The 20,379-nt window shown below is 37.1% G+C and overlaps 1 protein-coding gene across 1 annotated transcript; it reads right to left on the bottom strand.

Moving 5' to 3' along the window:
* Positions 1-2,465: 2,465 nt before the first annotated feature.
* On the bottom strand, positions 2,466-4,013 carry LOC116001026. The gene is made up of 3 exons (XM_031240927.1): positions 3,306-4,013; positions 3,146-3,211; positions 2,466-2,963 (listed from the first exon to the last, which is right to left on the bottom strand). The coding sequence occupies exons 1-3, from the start codon at positions 3,837-3,839 to the stop codon at positions 2,958-2,960; spliced, it is 606 nt and encodes a 201-aa protein (XP_031096787.1). The 5' UTR covers positions 3,840-4,013; the 3' UTR covers positions 2,466-2,957.
* Positions 4,014-20,379: the final 16,366 nt, after the last annotated feature.

Genomic DNA, 20,379 nt, shown 5'->3' on the forward strand with positions numbered 1-20,379 from the left:
TTTTATAATCATATATATATCTTTTGCTGGGGGTGTTGCGTGAGTTCTATTATTCATGTTTTAGTAGAGTATTTGTCAAACTTACCATATGCGCTGAAAAATAAAATCTATGTTAATTCTTTCTATCAAATCAGCCATATAAAGTAAGTATAAGTGTTGGCATCATCAAAAAGGGGGAAATTGTTAGGAACATCATGTAATAGGTTTTGATGATACCAACTGTTAAGTGAAAATCCCCAAGTCTCGAAAGATAGGAATCAATGTAAGTTCGACAAGTAAACTAAGAGCGAAAAATACAACCGGGTAACTTGAGCTCAACTCGGAAAATATTTAAGCTTGAGGTAAACTTGTATGAACATCTTAGAAGAATCGTGTTGTAATTTCATAGATAGATCAGTAGAAGGCACGAGACGACACTGGAGGAATGGGGTATTCCAAACCCATAGTAGCATTCACAAAACCTATCAACCAAACACATGCAATCACTTTCATACCCATTCACTTTTGTTTGTTTGTTTGTTTTTTTTTCTTAATTTTTTTTATTTAAAAATTATTTAAATAATTTTTAAAATATAAATTAATTTGAGAGAACGATCAAATGTGATATAAATTACAAAATTTTACACTTCATTTTAATCTAAGGAGTAGTAACCTACTAAACAGGTCATTTAGGACTCAATTGCATTTTTTTGCATGTTTAGGAGGCTTGAATGGAGCTTTTTTCACTTAGAGGGCTCAATTGCACTATCTACTATACTTAGGGGGCTAATTTGACACTTTTCCCAAAAAATTATTAGCAAAGTGCATATCCATTGGATATAGAACATTAATTTTCGGAAAAAAAATGCTATAACTTATAAGCATATTAAAAAGAGAAAAGTTATCAAAAAAGAAGCATAACCGGTCTCTTCAAAATTCAAATATACAAACAAAAAAAAAAGTACAGATGAGAAAGTTAAAATGGTAAAATATCGTCCAAAAACTTTGTGTCGGCAAATTATTGTGTGAACCATAATCCACAGACCATGAATATAAAGTACAATTTTAATATACTAAAACTCTAGAAGTGCATTATTTGAGTATTGAAAGTAAATTATTTTATATGTACACAAATAATGTACTTTTAATATATTAAAAATATAGTTTTTATTTATATCCACACAAAGAACCATGATGCATGTAATAATGATTGCTTCACGTAAGAAGCATATTAAAGATATGAGGCCTTGTATGATTTCAAGGAGAATGGTGAATAACAATACCTCTTGATTGGTATTTCCTGCTTGCAAGTGCACAACAACAACAACAACAACAACAACAACAACAACAACAATAATAAAGTTTTAGCTAGCTATTCTGAAGAAGCAATAAACTTGTACAAATTCAGAGATGCAATGGAGTGGAATGGAATGGAATGCAGCACACCCAATCTACTAGCTTCAAAGCAACAGATTGAGAAGGGAAAAAACAGACTACTTTAGGGAGGTGTTCAAAGCAATCAAAAGGGTTAAATTTTCCAAAGACAGGGATACATACATACAAACAACTTGAGAGAAAATGTTAAAAAGATGGGGGGCGTGACTCGTGAGTGATGAGTTATTCTAGTCTTGTAGAAGGCCTATAGCATGTTAGAAGGCAAACAGAATCCAAAAGTTGTGGTGGCCAAGAAAATGCAGATGATAAGTGGTGCTACATTCTAGCTCTAGGGGCAGTCAAAACTCAAAACCCAACGTTGATGCAGGTAGTCCACTGGTTAGCCTCATTAAGAACACTACGCATACAAAATAGCATGCCCGGTCCACTGGTTAGCCTCATTAAGAAACACTACACATACAAAATAGCATGCCCGAAATCTAACATGAACAAAATACTACTTCTGAAACTTCCAAGGACTCCTGGACGTATTTGCTAAATTCTATAATAGAGAATAGACATCAAAGAACAATCAATATTCATTCAGGTCATGGGTGAATAATTCAGATTGTAAAAGACAATACATATAAACGAAGACTAAATCATAAAATAACCCTCTTGCTTTCAACCCTTTGTATCTACACCTACTTTCTAAACAATCAAAACTAAGGAGCATTATTTATACTCTCCAACCATATAACATCATCCTTCCTCCAATTGGATTGGAAAAACTGCTGGCTGCTACATGAAACAGAGCTCATCATACATATTTGTCAACATATGCATCTTAATTCAGATCAGATTAAGCTCAAATTAGTACTGACAACTAATATGCTGCTTGATTTCATGCATTTTTACTATACTTGTCCCATATCTCAAACAAAGTTGGATTCTAGAAATGCACTGTTTGATTGTTTCTCATGATAGGTAAAAAGAACAAAAGCCAGGAAGGCTAACAGCCACAATGATCCTTCTTCAATTAAAGCAACTCACTCACAAATTCTTCAATCCACCAAACCCAATTAGCTAGAATACCAAAAAAATTCAACACATTTTCCTAACTTAACTAACTGAACAAGAGATTAGCCTCATTATTTATAGCAATTGAAAATAGATAGATAATGCATGTACGTATAACATAAATTTCCAACCTTTGCCGTGTGTTCCACTTGGCAAAGATATATTGGGTAGAGGAGGCCGATGTGCCAAAACAGGAAACAAGCAGCTTCTCCATACTGTCTAAATATGAGCTCTGATCTGCCTCCAAACTGAGAGTCTGGAAGCCTGCCAAGCCACAAAAATGAATTTCACAAAATCAAGCTTCAACTGATAACATGTCAATGTTTGTAGTTTGTCTTTTACATATTTTAAGCTAGCTAGCTACCATAATCAACCCTGTCAGAATCAGATGTCCAAAAAAAAAAAAACTAAAAAAAGTATGGTAACATCCCTTCCTTTTACAGAACTCAGTTCTTTATACCTCCCTCCAACTGAGCCATCAAGTAGGCATGCAGCTAACTCTCAAGCTCTTTATCTCCTCACATCTACTTCTGCAACAAGAAGCATATTAATATGCAACTTTTCAATTCAATCTTTCGAAATTAAGAAACCCAAATATCTGATTTCCAAAATTATCTCAATCTAGACAACATAAACACAAAGGTGCACTATCACCCCACCCCAAGAGGAATATATATTATATATATATAGAGAGAGAGAGAGGAGCATGTACCAGAGACTCGTGAACTCGATACGAGTCAACAGTGAGTCCAACCAAATACAATCCAGGGAAAACAGTCTGCAAAAGAAGGATTGTGAACATAGATAGAGTAGAGAGCAGAAAAGAAAAGAAAATTGTTTTGTTTATTATCTAATCTGATGAGATTACGTACGTCGACTAACTTTTGAACGGCTTTGGGGCGTTTCTTGGGTCGCCTCGCGGGTCTGGACCCAGTCAAAGAATAAACGTCTTCCTCAATCTCCTCCCTCGAAAGCGAGATCCAGAACTTCCTCTTCTTCTTCTTCTTCTTCTCCTTCCTCTCCATCGCGCGGTGCCCTTCCGCAATCCCTCCAAGCCTCTCAGACCCGCTGTTCTTGTCAACTACGCAATTGGTTTCCTGCATTTCACCGTTCCTCGCCTTCCTCGGCCTCAGCTTCCACGTCTTCGTCTCCCCTTCCTCTCCGTGTCGCTTCTGGGTGGAGCAAAGAGAGAATGGAAACTCAGGCAGCGATCCGGGTGAAGGAACTTTGGGGCCAGACTCGCCGGAAGGAGGAGAAGGACGACGCTGGACGGTGTTGGCGTTAAGTTCGGCGGCGGACGGTGGAGAGTCCCGTCGGCGGAAGCGTTGGTGGCTCCTGTGGCCCCATTTGAGATGTGCCAGAGAGAAATTGTGGAGCGGCTGTGACTTCACCGGCTCTGCCGCCATTACTAAACAAAAACACTCTGCCAAACCTTTTCCAATATTAATACTGAATACAGAGATTGTTTCTATAAGAGCTCTCCGAACAAAGAACTAGAGATGCAAGGGAAGTATATGTACGGAGTATATGATATTCTAAGAAGGTATATATATATAGAGAGAGAGAGAGAGAGAGATAGAAGACCGTGGGCGTCTGGGCGAGTCTGTTCCTTCAGGCGCTGTATATGGAGGTCGCAAGCACACCTTCCAGTGAAAAGACCCAGTTGCCCTCACTATTTCTCCTTCGGATGCACAAAATCTTTTATTTCTATCAAACGTTTTGGGGTCATTTCTGAAATATATTTTAGGGATCAGGGGAAATAGGCCATTTCAAATTTTATAAAAATGCAATTAAAAACATTAAATTCTAAAAATTCCAAATATGTTATTAAATTTGAAAAAAATTGGTGTAATTAAATCCTTTTTTACTTCTTATAACAAGTTATAATAACATAACTGACTAAGATGTCACATCAAATTTTTGAACTACAACTCATCTATTTATTGCTAATTATTATTATTTCAATCTAATTAATCCAACTTTCTTCCTCATCCTTTCTCCCCCATTTTATTTTAATTCCATGTTAATTGCCACTGCCATGCCATCTAAGGTGAAGCCATGACAATTATAAAGTTTTTGTTGAATATTGCTACTCTACACCTCGTCTCTTCCCCCATCTCTCTCTCTCTCTTTATTTGTTTTTTAATTCCATAGTTTTTTATTACCATGACAGTCAAGGTGAAGTTGGCATGGTAGCCATGGGGAATATGGAGTTAAAATGCTATCGTCGTATCATTGTCCTTGTTTCAAATTGAGTTAAAGTTTTATTACTTTAATAATAATAATAATAATAATTATAATTATTATGATTATAATAATTATTATTATTGTTGCCAAAACCTTGTGGTCTATTGGCACCTCGTTGCACTCTTATATAGAAGGGAGTGAGTTTGAGCCTCGATGGAGGCGACATTAACTCTTTGTGGAGTTCAATCAATTAATTACATTTTTCATAAAAGTTGAATGACTCATTTGAACCTTATTCCTATATATTGAGGTACATGCCAAAAATGTAAGTATAATGTTGTTAATCTTTATTTTTGACCCGTAGTCACTATCTAAAGACATACACCCTTAACTTATATTTATCTCTACAATATTCTTTAACAAAGTAGGCCCACCTTGCCCTTTGACAAGGCGAGCCGTGAATTTGGTTGCCTTAGTAGCTTTTGTCAGTTTGAAAAGATTATGTGTATGTTTGGAAATTCGAAAAATGATTTTTGTAAATCAATTTCCAGATTTTCAATGTTTGGGAGAGGGTGGAAAATTGAAGTCAACGGAAAATGATTTCCAATCAAAGGAAAAGTAGTTTGGTTTTTCTAGAAAATGACTTCCCCCTTTTTTCTTTTTTTTCTTTTTTGTGGGAGATTATTTTCCGGACCCAACTACTTCTTCTTCTTGGCTTCTACCTTGACTGGTTTCATCGAAAATCAATATAAACTCAGAAACCAGTATGGTTTTCGATGAAAACCAGTCTAGTTTCTCCTGATTTCTCACGAAAACCAGTTTGGTTTGTACTGGTTTCCGTCGAAAACCAGTAGAAACCAATACTCTTTTTTATTTTTTTTAATGTTTGGTTTATTATTTGAAAAGAAATAATTGTACAATACGTAGCTATTATTAAATATTTTTTAATATTTATTTTTGACCCGCAGTCACTATCTAAAGACAAACACCCTTGACCTTATTTATCTCTACAATATTCTTTAACAAAGTAAGCACACCCTGCCCTTTTACGAGGCGAGCCGTGAATTTGGTTGCCTAATAAAGTAGCTTTTGTTAGTTTGTAAAGATTAACAGTTGCTAGTGTTTCATTACACATCAGATTTAAAAAATGACATGATCAATGACGTGACATATCGAAAGCATCAAAATTGCTTATGCTAGTCTTATACATCCTTGTATTTACCTATATACATTTTGAGCAAGGTAAATTATTTGAGGTTTTTTATAGGTCTTTTTTGCCATATAAATATTTAAAAATCTAAAATTAAAATTTAAAAAGAAAAAAAGTATGAATAATCACCAACTGAAAATCACTCTAAAGTGGTGCCTAGCGGCACACAAGTTGACCACATGCAACCTTCTTAACGGTGAAAATATCTACATTGGAAATGCATGTATAGTCTACTCTTTTTATGTACTATATTGATATCCATATCTTACAAAACGAATTTGAAACCTTGACCTTGTGACTTAGGCCCCTTTGAATAGTGTATTATTTTTGAATTTTTTTAATTATAAAACTAGTTCACAACTAATATTTATACATGTTTTAAAAGAAACCTTATAAATAAAGTCATTTATGTTTTTATATCTGTAGATTTTTCTTACATTTTATGTCTTATATTTTAAATGAAGATTTAATTTGTTTACCCTTTTGACAAGTTTCACAAACCCTATCTTTATTGTAAGTCTTGTTTGGTAGTCCCTATACTAATTCTCCTCTGGCTAGCTTATTGATCGCCTTAAAGTTGAGATGGTTGAGCTTGTTGTGCCATTCCCAACTAAGGTCTGAGTTACCTCTTGCTACAGGCAAATATTTGGTCTCTCCGAATCCTAATCAACCACATACATGTTCTTTTTCCTCCTTGCGGAAAGAACGATTTCACCATTCTCCTCACTGATTAGTGATCAGGGTCGTTCCAATAAAAATTGGGGCCTTGTGCCATATTTTAATTTGGGCCTTTTTTTTTCGAGTAATTTCTATATATAAATAATAGTTGTTTAAAAAGTTGTATCAAAATATAAATATTGTATAAAAAAATATATATAATTTTATTTAAAAAGTGACATGCGTTGTGTACATTTAGACAAAAAATACCAATAAAACTTTTGATGTCAACTTCTTCCAAAAGCTCATTTTCAATATAGATTAAAGTTAATCCAATGAGTCTCTCTTACAACATACTTAATCGTAAGTAAGATTTCAACAATTTCTACTTTGAAAAACTCTTTTCTGTAGAGGCAATAGTAATCAGGATAGTCAATAATATTCGGTATGCAATAGTAACATTTGAAAAACAACTCATCTGTTTCAATGAATTCAATATACTCATTGTCCCTATCTTTTCTCCCGATAAAATTTTTCTAAGCAATTTTAGCTCAAAATACGTAATTTTAATTACCTGTTAAGAGAATTGAAGAACTTGAAACTTGAGAGTTTGTGTGATCAAGCTAAGAAGAATTGAAGAATCAGTTGAGTTGTGGTCTGCGATATATGAAATTACCAAATTGTGAATTGGAAATTGTCGAATTTCGTTACGGTATTGCAAGTGTGTCAAACATCACTCTAAGCAACTCATAGTACAAAAGAATTTAGAAAGCAAACGAGAGAGTATACAAAAGACAAACAACAATAAAAGAAAGTGGACTAGGATTGTAACACCCCCAAAATCTAAATGTGTTGTTTTCGACCTTCGAATAAAGCTTTAAGTGATATATTATAGTTATCTATATTACCTTAGTGGTAGAGCGTGTGGCTTTGAACCAAGTGGTTATTGGTTTATCCCTTTGGTTTTTCCACTTGTCTCACCACAAAAAAATCACCATAGGACCACTGACTGCTTGGAACTCGGAAGTTGCTCAGATTTAACCTTTCACTTGTCATATGCCTTGAGCATCCACTATGCATGTACCAAATAACCATGTTGATCTGAAATAAAAAATTAATTTGATTTTGGTACCCATACCTTCTTGGGTCCTTGCTGTTTAGTGAGCTCAGGCATCCATTTAAACCTTGAGCTAGTTAAACCAAGTCTCGGTCTAATGTAGTCGTTGAAAACATCATAATCATAAGGGATCTTTTGAAATTGCTTAGGCTTTTTAGGTGAATAATATTTTTGAATTTGGGGTTTATGCATGTAACTATGGACCCTAGAATAGAACATTTGCTTGTGTCTATGAAACTATTCAAATTACACTTTTGATATCGGTTCATGGACTATAAGCCAGTCCTCATCAGAAGAGAATAACCTTCCAGCGCTTCTTATTGGTCTACTAGATGACCTCTAAGGCTTATTGAACCTTTTGGGTTTACCATTCATAAAGTTATGATTCGATCTGTTCCGCGAATGGTTGTTACCTGAAAGTGGCTTTCTTTGTGCTCACGTGTGTATAAAGCTCGGTGAAAGGATAAAACGGAGAGTTAAGGGCCCGAGTGTTGTACTCAAGGAATGGTAAATTTGGAAGCTTCAAGAGATTGGTATCGAGAGGATTGCAAGTGTGTCAAACATCACTCTAAGCAACTCATAGTACAAAAGAATTTAGAAAGCAAACGAGAGAGTATACAAAAGACAAACAACAATAAAAGAAAGCGGACTAGGATTGTAACACCCCCAAAATCTAAATGTGTTGTTTTCGACCTTCGAATAAAGCTTTAAGTGATATATTATAGTTATCTATATTACCTTAGAAAGCTTTAAGTGATATATTATAGTTATCTATATTACCTTAGTGGTAGAGCGTGTGGCTTTGAACCAAGTGGTTATTGGTTTATCCCTTTGGTTTTTCCACTTGTCTCACCACGTTATTGGTTTATCCCTTTGGTTTTTCCACTTGTCTCACCACCAAAAAATCACCATAGGACCACTGACTGCTTGGAACTTGGAAGTTGCTCAGATTTAACCTTTCACTTGTCATATGCCTTGAGCATCCACTATGCATGTACCAAACAACCATGTTGATCTGAAATAAAAAATAAATTTGATTTTGGTACCCATAGCCAAACGTTAATAAAACCGTTAACCTACTATTAACTATTAGGATATTTTTATCTTTTTGATATAAAATGTATATTTTTATTTTTATTAGTTTTACAAAAATCCCTAATTTCCATTAATCAAATACATGTCAGCCCACTTCTTCCACAACAATGCAATTCTTCCATTCTTAGATTCAATATATTTCAATTCTTGTCGCAGACTCGCAGCATTGCCAAACCGCCTCCAACTGTCACAACAACCTCTTCGCAACACCGGCCAACTCAGGCCCGTAGTAGCTCGCACAACAATGTCGCACCGCATTAATCTCTGCAGCAGCACCTCCGCATAAATCTCCGCTGCAGCGCCACCAACTGTCCATAGAAAGCTTAGGGATAAAAGACAAAATGCTGGTGGAAGTGACAATATAGGTACAATAAATTTAGAGTGATTTATGAAAGAAGATGATTTAAAGTCAATTTTAATACCATTCAAATATATTTATTGACAGAGAACCACAAATAATCATGTCATAATAATGCTATGACCAACATAATGTTCTTAAAAAAGGACTAAAAGTGGAATGACACATATTGATAAGCACCAAGATTAGTAAAATGAAATGGAAGTGTAACGTTTTGCCATCCGATCATAGCAATCTCATGCATTTTTAGCTCAGATGTGATTAAAATCTTCTAACATTGATTCTAGGAAAAGTTTTGAAGTATTTTACAGATCGGAAAGGGATTTGAGGCAAAACAGAGCAAAATACAAACGAAGCCGCAAAGCAGAATCGTCCTACGCAGCCCTGCACGCGTGTGGAGGGGCGTGGAATATTTCCAGTAGCCATCCACGCCCTCCACCACGCGTGGTGGCATGCGTGGTCGGGCCAAAGGGGCCATTTCGGGAAATTTGTCTTTTTATCACCTATATAAACCCCTTTTTCCCAAAACCTAGAGGAGGCAGCCTTAGGATAGTTTAGATCTGAAATTCTTGAGGGTTTTTTCCCCTCTTGGGGAAAATTCCTTCTCTTCTAGATTAGATTAGATTCAAGGGCAAGATAGAAGATTGAAATTTCAAGAACAAGATGTAAAGGATCCATTCTTATGGATGGTAACTCTTCTCTCTAATGTCTTAATTGAATGCTTGTTTTCTTTGAGATTTTCATTTCTTCTTCTTGTTTCTTTAGTATGTTAAAATAGATTAGAAAGGGGATTGGTGGCCCCAAGGCTAAACTATGTGGTTGTTTTGATATGAAATTGCTTGTAGAAATGTGAGCTTCTTGATTGTTGGATGATGAACTTGTGTGGATGATGTTCCTTAACCTTTGTGCCTAAGTGTGGCCACATTAGGTAGCAAACCCAGAGAAAGTGAGTGTGTGCGCGATAGCGGCCACTCACGAGTCTAACTCACCCACATCTCCGCCCTTAGTTCGAAAGGACGATGTCCGAGAGGAGTGGTAGACAAAGTGTTCGATGAAATGCCCCAACCGAATGAGGATGTGGGAGTCAAAAGTGTGACGCCACTTGGTAAAGTGCCATGAACTCCCTAGTCATATCTACGTCATTTGCTCGCAAAACCATAAGACGGTAGACCACGTAGGAAAGCCTCAAGCCCCAATCTCCGCCTTTCCATTCCTTGTACACAACCACTTTCAACCTTCTACCTTCTTACAAATGAACCCTACTCTTGGCCATTCCCGTAACTCTTCCCTTTCAACTTCCTAAATGCCAACACACATTCGTTCCAATTTGTCATCCTTGAGAGACACGACACTCGCGGAGTCTTAACTCTTCGTTTTAACACCTTCCATATCACACATCCACTTCACCACATACTCACAACATCAAAATGGCGCCATTGCCGGGGATGGCAAACGGTTCTTGAATTGTGTTGACATTTTTGAAGTAGATTTGAAAGAGTTCTTGAATTGCTTTCTTTCTTTTTGTTTGTTTTATTTTCTTATTTTTGTTTATTTGATTGAGAAAGTGAGCATACTATCTTTGAATATTTTCCTACTCACTTGCAACTACTTCTAGTTGCGAATTGTTTGTTGTTTGTTAAGCTTTGCACAGGAAATTTTCTTCATCAAATCAATTGAAGCTTACAAACGTGTGCTCAAATGAATCCCCATGGTTACCCACATCATGGAGGACCATCTTATAGAAATCCTCTACCCCAACCATATCCCTATTACCCCCATTCCACTTATACTTACCCTCCACCAACATATCACTACCCACCTCCAAATCCTTACCCATTTCCACACCACTACTTACCACCCCCATATCCTTATCCATTTCATACCCACAGTCATTATCCACACCCATATGAAACACCACATCCACCTTTCAAAAAAATTACCCTTCACAATCACCCAATTTTCAAGAAAATGACTTGTTGAACTCTAGAGAAATATCCCAAAATATTGAGAGTAAGCTTGTACAATGATGAGAACGATCGACCCAAGCTATACTCCCGAGCCATTTTCATTCCCTACTTCCCACCTAAACACCCACTACCCACCTCCATTACCATTCAATGTAGAAAACAATGCTTCACATTCCTTTGAAACACCACCTTCCAACCAATATTTTACCCCACATAATCCTTATGATTACATCCCACCGGCCAAGGACGAAATTGAAATTCTAAAAGAAAAAATAGAAGCATTCACAAGGATGGCCAAGGAGGATACGACTAATTTAAAAGCCGAAATCAAGAGCGAATTGAAAGACTATCTTGCTATCCTCCGGGAGGAAGGACTTCCATTAGAAGAGGTTGAAACAAAGATGCTAACCATGATGGAGGAGCTCATTAAAATTAATGAGTCACGTGCTAACTCCACCATCATAGATGATATCCCAACTTTGGAAGCCAATTCAAGGATTGTACAAGAGAGTGAAAAACAAAATGTTAGAAGAAAGGTGAATGTTGAAGAGAAAGTGGAATGTTATGCCCCGGTGCTTGAAGAAGTTCCAATTTTTGAATTGGAAGATAAAAAAGAGGTAGAAATGGAGAGTGAGGATGAGGACGTCGAGGTAGTGTGGGAAGATGAAAAGCAATTATGTGGTAAAATTCTTTAATCCTTCTTGCATTAATATTCTTGAAAATCCTTATGCTCTTATTGAAAACACTCTTGACACTTGCGTGGATGACTCCCTTTGCGTTAATATTTTCCTTACATGTGAGTATGATTACTTTGAATTTCGGTAGGATGATTCCGTAGAAAATTGTGATATATTGATTGATAATTGTAAGGATTCTCTTTTGTTTAAAGATGAATATGATTGTTTTAAATTTTTGAAAGATGAATCCTTTGACTTGGGTGAAATTGAATTGACAAGTGAGGGGGATGATGCTTCATTCTACTCATGTGAGAGTGAGAGTAATTTTTCTAACCAAGTAGAATGGGAAGATTAGAAAAGAAAATGTGAGGAAGGGATGGTAGAAAATGATGGGATTTTCACGTTTGATCTTATAGAGAAAGTTGAGTGGGGAGACCTTGTTAAAACCGAAATTGAGAAAGGGAGTGAGGAGATATGGTATGAAGCAAGTACTACAAATGAAAATATCTTTAGGGGAAAAAGAGATGACGCGGAAAAGGAAGTTAACACCATCCTAGAAGAATTAGGGAGGGTGTTTGAGGTTAAAAGTCTTCTAACCATATGTATTGTTCTTCCTTTATTTTCGTGGGAATTCAAGGATGTTACCCATCTTGGGACATACCTTGAAGCTAAGGTTCACGGGACGCTTGGTCGGGTCCCTAAATCGGTGTGCCTCGAAGGATAGGACATACCACGTCTGGCCAGGAGACGTTAAACCATGGTGCACTTGGGAGGCAGTCCCAATGTTATCTTACATTCCCTTAAGTTTTTCTTATTATTCATAGTATACTCTTCTTTTTCGTTGTTTCAATAATGTTTCTATAACCTCGGTTGAGCTAACAAGTACAGATCATCAACCCGAGAGTCACGAATTGCCCACAATCGATCAACAAGCATCATCATTAACAAAGGAAGGAAGGAAAAATCAATGTAAAATTTTGCACATCACGCCTTCCACGCCTGCTACCACGCGTGTAAGCGTGCGTGGAACAATTCCAGTAAGCAGCCACGCCTTCTACCACGCGTGTGAGCAGGCGTGGGAACAAACCAGTGAGCTGCCACGCCCACCACCACGCGTGGTGACGTGCGTGGACGAGCACTAGATTTTTCGCGGAAATTTCGCGCGAAGTAGTTTAAAACCCTTCCCTACCCCATTTCTTCACCACCACGAGCTAATATCACTCTCAAGCTGAAAACACTTCATCAAAAAGCATTTCCTTGCAAGATCTTCTAGTCTTTTTCTTCTCTCAAAAGCTTTCCAAAGGTAAATTTCTTCCTCTTTTACTCTTAAAGTGTTTGAATGCTAGAGCTTTAAATCTCTTTGAAGCATATGTATGGGTCTTTGTTGATAGAAGCTTTTCTTGAAAAATCTTGCTATAATATGACTTCTTAGACTTGTATGTAGCTTACATTGCCCATATATGACAAGTATTCCATGCTTATCCACCTAATGATATCAAGATTTCAAAACCCATATGCCTTGAATGTTTTCTTGTTATGATGAGATCTATGATGATATATGGGGCATGGTTGGTAAAGTTTGCAACTTTCCTACTCATTAGGTACCACATTACCATATCCAACATGTTATTTGGTCCAATTTGAACTTTTATGTTTTCTCCATTTTTCAACCTCAAGCTAGTCTTGAGGAAGAAGATGAAGTTGACCATTTTGTTGACTTTTTGAATATGGGTTGAATATGGAGTATAATGAGCTAATCATTGTATGTGTATGATAGAATTGTTGATGAAATGCCAAGATGATGTTGCATGCAATGAGATTATATGATCTTTCTTTAAGTGCAATATTGTTCACACTTATATTGAAAGAGGAGAATATTTTCCTTGCATGGTGTTTTGCTTGTCTATGTTATGGGAAAATGTCTTCCCCAACTTCACTTGCACAACAAGTAGCTCAGAGACTTCGAAAAGAAAAAGCACCTGAGGAGGAAAACTGTAATACCCCGAAATACTTTCTTTAAAAAAAAAGGGGGGAGGTTTAAATTTTATTTCATTCTAAAAAGTATTGGCATGCTCAAGTTATGATTCATAGATATTCAGAATAATTTTTGCTAGTTAAAATAGTTGTTAATAAGCTGCGATCGTACGTACCGGTCAAGAACCGTAAGAATTTTAGGAGCTGGTGTTCGGACCCGATAGTCCTAAGAAATGAATCATTAGACACCATACTATTATTCTTGAATTTCCTATTTAATTAAATTAGCCCATAGCAGCGAAAATTTATTTTGATCGTACATCGCTAAATTTCGCGGTGTACCGAACCTGGCCCAATTTTAAGTTTCACTCTACGATAAATTTTTGGTTTCGAAAATTATTTGATTTAGATTATTTTCTACCAAGAATTCATCTGTTTTAATCCCGATCAGTCTAGCTAAGATATTTTTCAAGATCAAACCATAAGTAAGTGACACTTGTCACAATTATTTACCACATGTATTGNCAGTGAGCTGCCACGCCCACCACCACGCGTGGTGACGTGCGTGGACGAGCACTAGATTTTTCGCGGAAATTTCGCGCGAAGTAGTTTAAAACCCTTCCCTACCCCATTTCTTCACCACCACGAGCTAATATCACTCTCAAGCTGAAAACACTTCATCAAAAAGCATTTCCTTGCAAGATCTTCTAGTCTTTTTCTTCTCTCAAAAGCTTTCCAAAGGTAAATTTCTTCCTCTTTTACTCTTAAAGTGTTTGAATGCTAGAGCTTTAAATCTCTTTGAAGCATATGTATGGGTCTTTGTTGATAGAAGCTTTTCTTGAAAAATCTTGCTATAATATGACTTCTTAGACTTGTATGTAGCTTACATTGCCCATATATGACAAGTATTCCATGCTTATCCACCTAATGATATCAAGATTTCAAAACCCATATGCCTTGAATGTTTTCTTGTTATGATGAGATCTATGATGATATATGGGGCATGGTTGGTAAAGTTTGCAACTTTCCTACTCATTAGGTACCACATTACCATATCCAACATGTTATTTGGTCCAATTTGAACTTTTATGTTTTCTCCATTTTTCAACCTCAAGCTAGTCTTGAGGAAGAAGATGAAGTTGACCATTTTGTTGACTTTTTGAATATGGGTTGAATATGGAGTATAATGAGCTAATCATTGTATGTGTATGATAGAATTGTTGATGAAATGCCAAGATGATGTTGCATGCAATGAGATTATATGATCTTTCTTTAAGTGCAATATTGTTCACACTTATATTGAAAGAGGAGAATATTTTCCTTGCATGGTGTTTTGCTTGTCTATGTTATGGGAAAATGTCTTCCCCAACTTCACTTGCACAACAAGTAGCTCAGAGACTTCGAAAAGAAAAAGCACCTGAGGAGGAAAACTGTAATACCCCGAAATACTTTCTTTAAAAAAAAAGGGGGGAGGTTTAAATTTTATTTCATTCTAAAAAGTATTGGCATGCTCAAGTTATGATTCATAGATATTCAGAATAATTTTTGCTAGTTAAAATAGTTGTTAATAAGCTGCGATCGTACGTACCGGTCAAGAACCGTAAGAATTTTAGGAGCTGGTGTTCGGACCCGATAGTCCTAAGAAATGAATCATTAGACACCATACTATTATTCTTGAATTTCCTATTTAATTAAATTAGCCCATAGCAGCGAAAATTTATTTTGATCGTACATCGCTAAATTTCGCGGTGTACCGAACCTGGCCCAATTTTAAGTTTCACTCTACGATAAATTTTTGGTTTCGAAAATTATTTGATTTAGATTATTTTCTACCAAGAATTCATCTGTTTTAATCCCGATCAGTCTAGCTAAGATATTTTTCAAGATCAAACCATAAGTAAGTGACACTTGTCACAATTATTTACCACATGTACCATAAGTAAGTGACACTTGTCACAATTATTTACCACATGTATTGTAAGTAAGTGACACTTGTCACAATTATTTACCACATGTATTGGTGAGACTAGTCAACCAAGTGAGAGTAGGATCATAAAGCTTGGTGAGACTAGTCAACCAAGTGAGAGTAGGATCATAAAGCCAATTTTTTCTAGTCAACCAAGTGAGAGTAGGATCATAAAGCCAATTTTTTCCTTTTCTCCTTCACTTGGCCGAATTTTTAGAGGAGAAGAGAGAGAGAGAGAGATCATCATTTTCCTCCATTAAAGCTCTACTTCCATAGCCAAAGCTTCTTCACAAGTCTCAAGTCTTTCGGTAAAACTTTAATTTCATTCGGTAGAAAGCTTTATTTTCCTTCCTAGACCTTGAATCTAAGCTTAGTTTCTTAATATTTGTTGTTATGATGTTAATTTTTCTCCTAGGGTTTTGAGTGAAAATTGGGGAAAAAATCCAAGACTTGCTTTCTACGGTGTTAGTAAACTTTCTCAAGGTAAGGAATCCCTTAAGTAGGTTAAGGTCACTTGAAATTGGATAATTGATTGTTTGGTTGAAATATGATGAGATCTAGGTGGAAATCTTGTGTACATGATTGTATGTATAATATATATGAAATTGTATTTTGCATAATATATAGGAATAAATTGTTGTGTTGAGGAGATGTGGTAGTTAATATGCCTAAATATCTAAATTAGAGATGCTAGGTGTATTATATGATATATGTATGTACGTATAAGTATGGTATATATATATATGTACATACGTGTGATGTATGTATATGTAAAACCGTGTATATGTGCGTATATGGGTATAAATACATGCATAATGAGTATGTCTGTATAATTAAAATAAAATGTTGTATTATGTATATATACATATATGTGATATATATGTTAACCTTGTATACCTATACGTATGCGTATTGTGGAAATTATACTATGTATATGGGTAGTATGTGCACTTTTATGTGAGTATGTCTAAATTGGGTGAGGCGTTATGTTGATTGCCTATATACATATATGAAGTATTATGTACATATGTGATGTGATAATGGAACAATGTGGGATAGTTACACTCATTTACCCAGGTGTATGGTAATTAGTGTATTATCAAAATGTTTGGAGAATTAAAAACTTTTGGACAAAGTTAAGAGTGTGGAATGATTTCAAGTTGGAACTTGGTTTTGTGGAATATGTCCAAAAAAGTAATTTTTGACTCAAGAAGGATGAGGAAGAAGGAAAATTGTTTTCAAACCCTTAGTTTCTAGTAAAGTTGGGGAGGACCTTGATTAGCCTTCGGGTGGCTTAAAGTGCCCTTGCCCAAGGTTGTTATATTTAGTATGATCATTCATATGGAAGGAGCGAAGTCTATTTGCCGGGTACTATATAACTCGTTTGGATGAGGTATTCCTGCGGGGGTGTGCACACTTAAAGTATAGTTACTCTAGAAAGTCCGGGTAGGTGTCGTTTCTATGGACCTAGTAGGGCCAGCTAGGGATCATTTTAACGAACCTTACGTCCAGGGGATCAGTGTTAGACCGGGTGATGACCACTGAACCAGAGTTCGATGATCCAAGTGGTCAAGAGAGGGAGTCAAGAGAATACTCCAAAGGCCTCACGCTTTCTACAAAGAAACTAAGTGGAGAATTTCGTATGAAAATGTAGTTACTCTGTAGCTACGCTAAAGAGAGATGTGATGATTGTTTAAGCAAGAAAGGGTGTTGATGAACCCTCTTTGAGAAAAAGTTAGTGAAATTTCCCTATGAGGAAGATTTTCAAGTACAGGGTGGTGATCAAATGCGAAGTCCATAAAATTTTTCCACTACTTGTTTATATGCTTAAATGTTTAGTGATGCGTTGAGTAATGTATTTCTTGTTAAGCAATCCCTTATCCAAAGAAATTCTATTGTTGTTCCATTCTTGATTATTACCTGCGCGAGCTATACTTGATAACCTATTTGCAGGTAAAGTGTCAATGAGGAGAATGGTAATAAAGGTTTTGTTTAAATATACCTGTTTTGCAAACCTTTATTTAATTTTGGGTGACCCATGGATCCCTTACTTAGCCGTCGTGCTAACTACACTTCAATGTGTTTTTATTTAACCGATGTCATCTAGTGTGGGCTCCTGGAGCCCGATGAGCTCAGGGAGCTCATCTGAGTTTACATTCCCGACTATGGACTATGATGACTACTCATAGTTTTTGATAGGCGAAGACCCCTACGTTCCTAGCTACGCTCCTGATCCACCTGCTCCTCCTTCTCCGCAGTATAGCCCTCCCCCAGCTTATCCATCTACACCCTCTCGCATCCCGGTTCGCAACTGGCAGCTGACTTTCCTAGATGATGCCCAAGCTAGGCATGGGTTTTATCCCATAGAGGTGTTAGAGGGGAGTGATCCCCTAGAGTTCGTTGTCATTTATCCCTATTCGTGGGACCCCAGTCCTTCGGAGTATTGGGATGAGTGGTCTATGGTGATCACTCCTTGCTACTTTTTGGATCATCTCACCTGGTTTGCGGGTGAGTGGCATCTAGTATGGGGAACGTACACCGGACCGGTGTACCGCCACTTGGAGTAGATGGTTGGTTGGGAAGGTTTTGGAAGGACATGTTTTGTGTAAATATTTTTTTTTTGTAGCCATAGTAAACTTAGTTGGCTAGTAAGTTTGTAAGTAACTTAAATCTTGGTGTTTTGGGACTCTAGTGGTCAACTCTGGTATATAGATATTCGTAGCTAATGTAGCTACTTTTGTCTCTTTCTGCTAAAGTGAATATATGGTTATGTCAAGTAGAAAGTGCGTGTGTGTGAAGCAGTTTTCTTCTTTAGCCTGTGCATCTAGAGTGGACTCTACCGAGGTCGTGTAACACCCCGGAGCTACCTTCGCGTACATCCGAGGCATTACCGCCACACCTAGAGAGAGAGAGTCCTATCATTTATCGATGAACCTCACTCTAAGTGCACAGGCTAAAGGAACTCTTCTCATCACAACAATCACTCAACAGATACTTAACACTTTCATACATATCAACTGGTGAAGCTTCATTAAGCAAAGTATATAATCTTGCAAAAATACATTCATAAGATTGCCCCTCGGGCCAAAATACCAACAAGGTTCAACCTAGACGCAACTGGTCATGCCTAGCCATCACTAAGGCTACAAAAATATATGTACACCAAAAAATTTCCCAAAGACTCCCAAGGATCCGACGTCTAGTCAAGCATGCGGTACACGGGGCCGGTGAACTCTCCCAAGACCAGGTGCCACTCCCCCTCATACCAGGTAATGTGGTCCAAAAACCGAGAAGTGGTTATGACCATCGACCACTCCTCCCAAACATCCCGAGGACTAGGGTCCCAAGGGTAGGGGTAGTGCACAATGAACTCTAGGGGATCGCTACCATCTAACGGCTCTATGGGGTAAAAGCCGTAAGCAGCCTGGACCTCGTCCATAACTGGGCAAGAGACAAAAGGGGCCGACTGAGCCATAGGAGTATTTGGGTTGGTGGGAGCCTCGGGAGCATAACCAGGTGCGTATGGGTCTTCTCCCTCCATCATCTGTATGTAGTCATCATAATCCATGCCCTGACAAACATACTCCGGTGAACTTTTAGAGTTCACCGGGCTGCAGGAACTGACACTAGACTGCATCTGATAAGAACACAGTGAAGTGTAGTTAGCATGACGGCTACGTAAGGATATCCATGGGTTATTCAAAACTAAATAAAGGTTTTGCAAAAATTGTTACATAGAAAACCCTATACCTTACTCATCTGCAAGATTCTACCTGCAACAGTTATAAATAGCAACTTGCATACATTATGAGCACAATTTAATAACGTCTCATAACATTTTCCCTCTTGACAAGGTCATTTGGTAATCATTTACATACCCAATAATATATTGTTAAACAATTTAGCATACTATTAAGTAGTAGAAAACATAAATCACACATCTTGCTTGTAATCACCTTAGTAGGAAAACCTTTCCCTCGTAATGAGATTCCCATCACCTTTCACTTTTCAAAGAGAGAGATCACCCACAACCTTTGGGTACCTAAACACTTATGACATCTCTCTTTCCTGTAGTTACGGAGTAACTTTATTCATATTTCGAAATTCTACTTAGTCCTAGATAGAAAGTGTGAGGCCTTTGGAGTCCTTTCTCCACTTTTGACCACTTGGATCGTTGAACTCGGGTTCAGTGGTCATCGCCCAGTCTAATGGATCGTTGAACTCGGGTTCAGTGGTCATCGCCCAGTCTAATACTGCGTTGAACTCGGGTTCAGTGGTCATCGCCCAGTCTAATACTGATCCCCTCTCGGGTTCAGTGGTCATCGCCCAGTCTAATACTGATCCCCTGGACTTATAGGAGCTCATCGCCCAGTCTAATACTGATCCCCTGGACTTATAGGAGCATTGGAATGATCCCTAGCTAGCCTCACTAGGTTCATAAGAACGACACCTACCCGAACATAGAGTGTTCCGGGTGATATAGTACTCGGCGAATAGACTTCGCCCACAGTATGATTAATCATACACATAATTACCATGCGGAATAGGCACTTTAAGCTCATCTTTATTCCGTGGTTCACAAGATCCTTCACCACTTTACTAGAACTAAAGTTTAAAAACATTTTTCTATTCCTTTCCCTTTCTTGCTTTGAAAATAGTTTGGACATACTTGGGTCAATCCCAATACTCGGAAATTAATTCTCCTTTTAACCCAATTCAAAAATTCTCCTTTTCTTTT

The sequence above is a fragment of the Ipomoea triloba genome, chromosome 13, assembly GCF_003576645.1.
Source record: "Ipomoea triloba cultivar NCNSP0323 chromosome 13, ASM357664v1".
NCBI classification, from domain to species: Eukaryota; Viridiplantae; Streptophyta; class Magnoliopsida; order Solanales; family Convolvulaceae; genus Ipomoea; species Ipomoea triloba.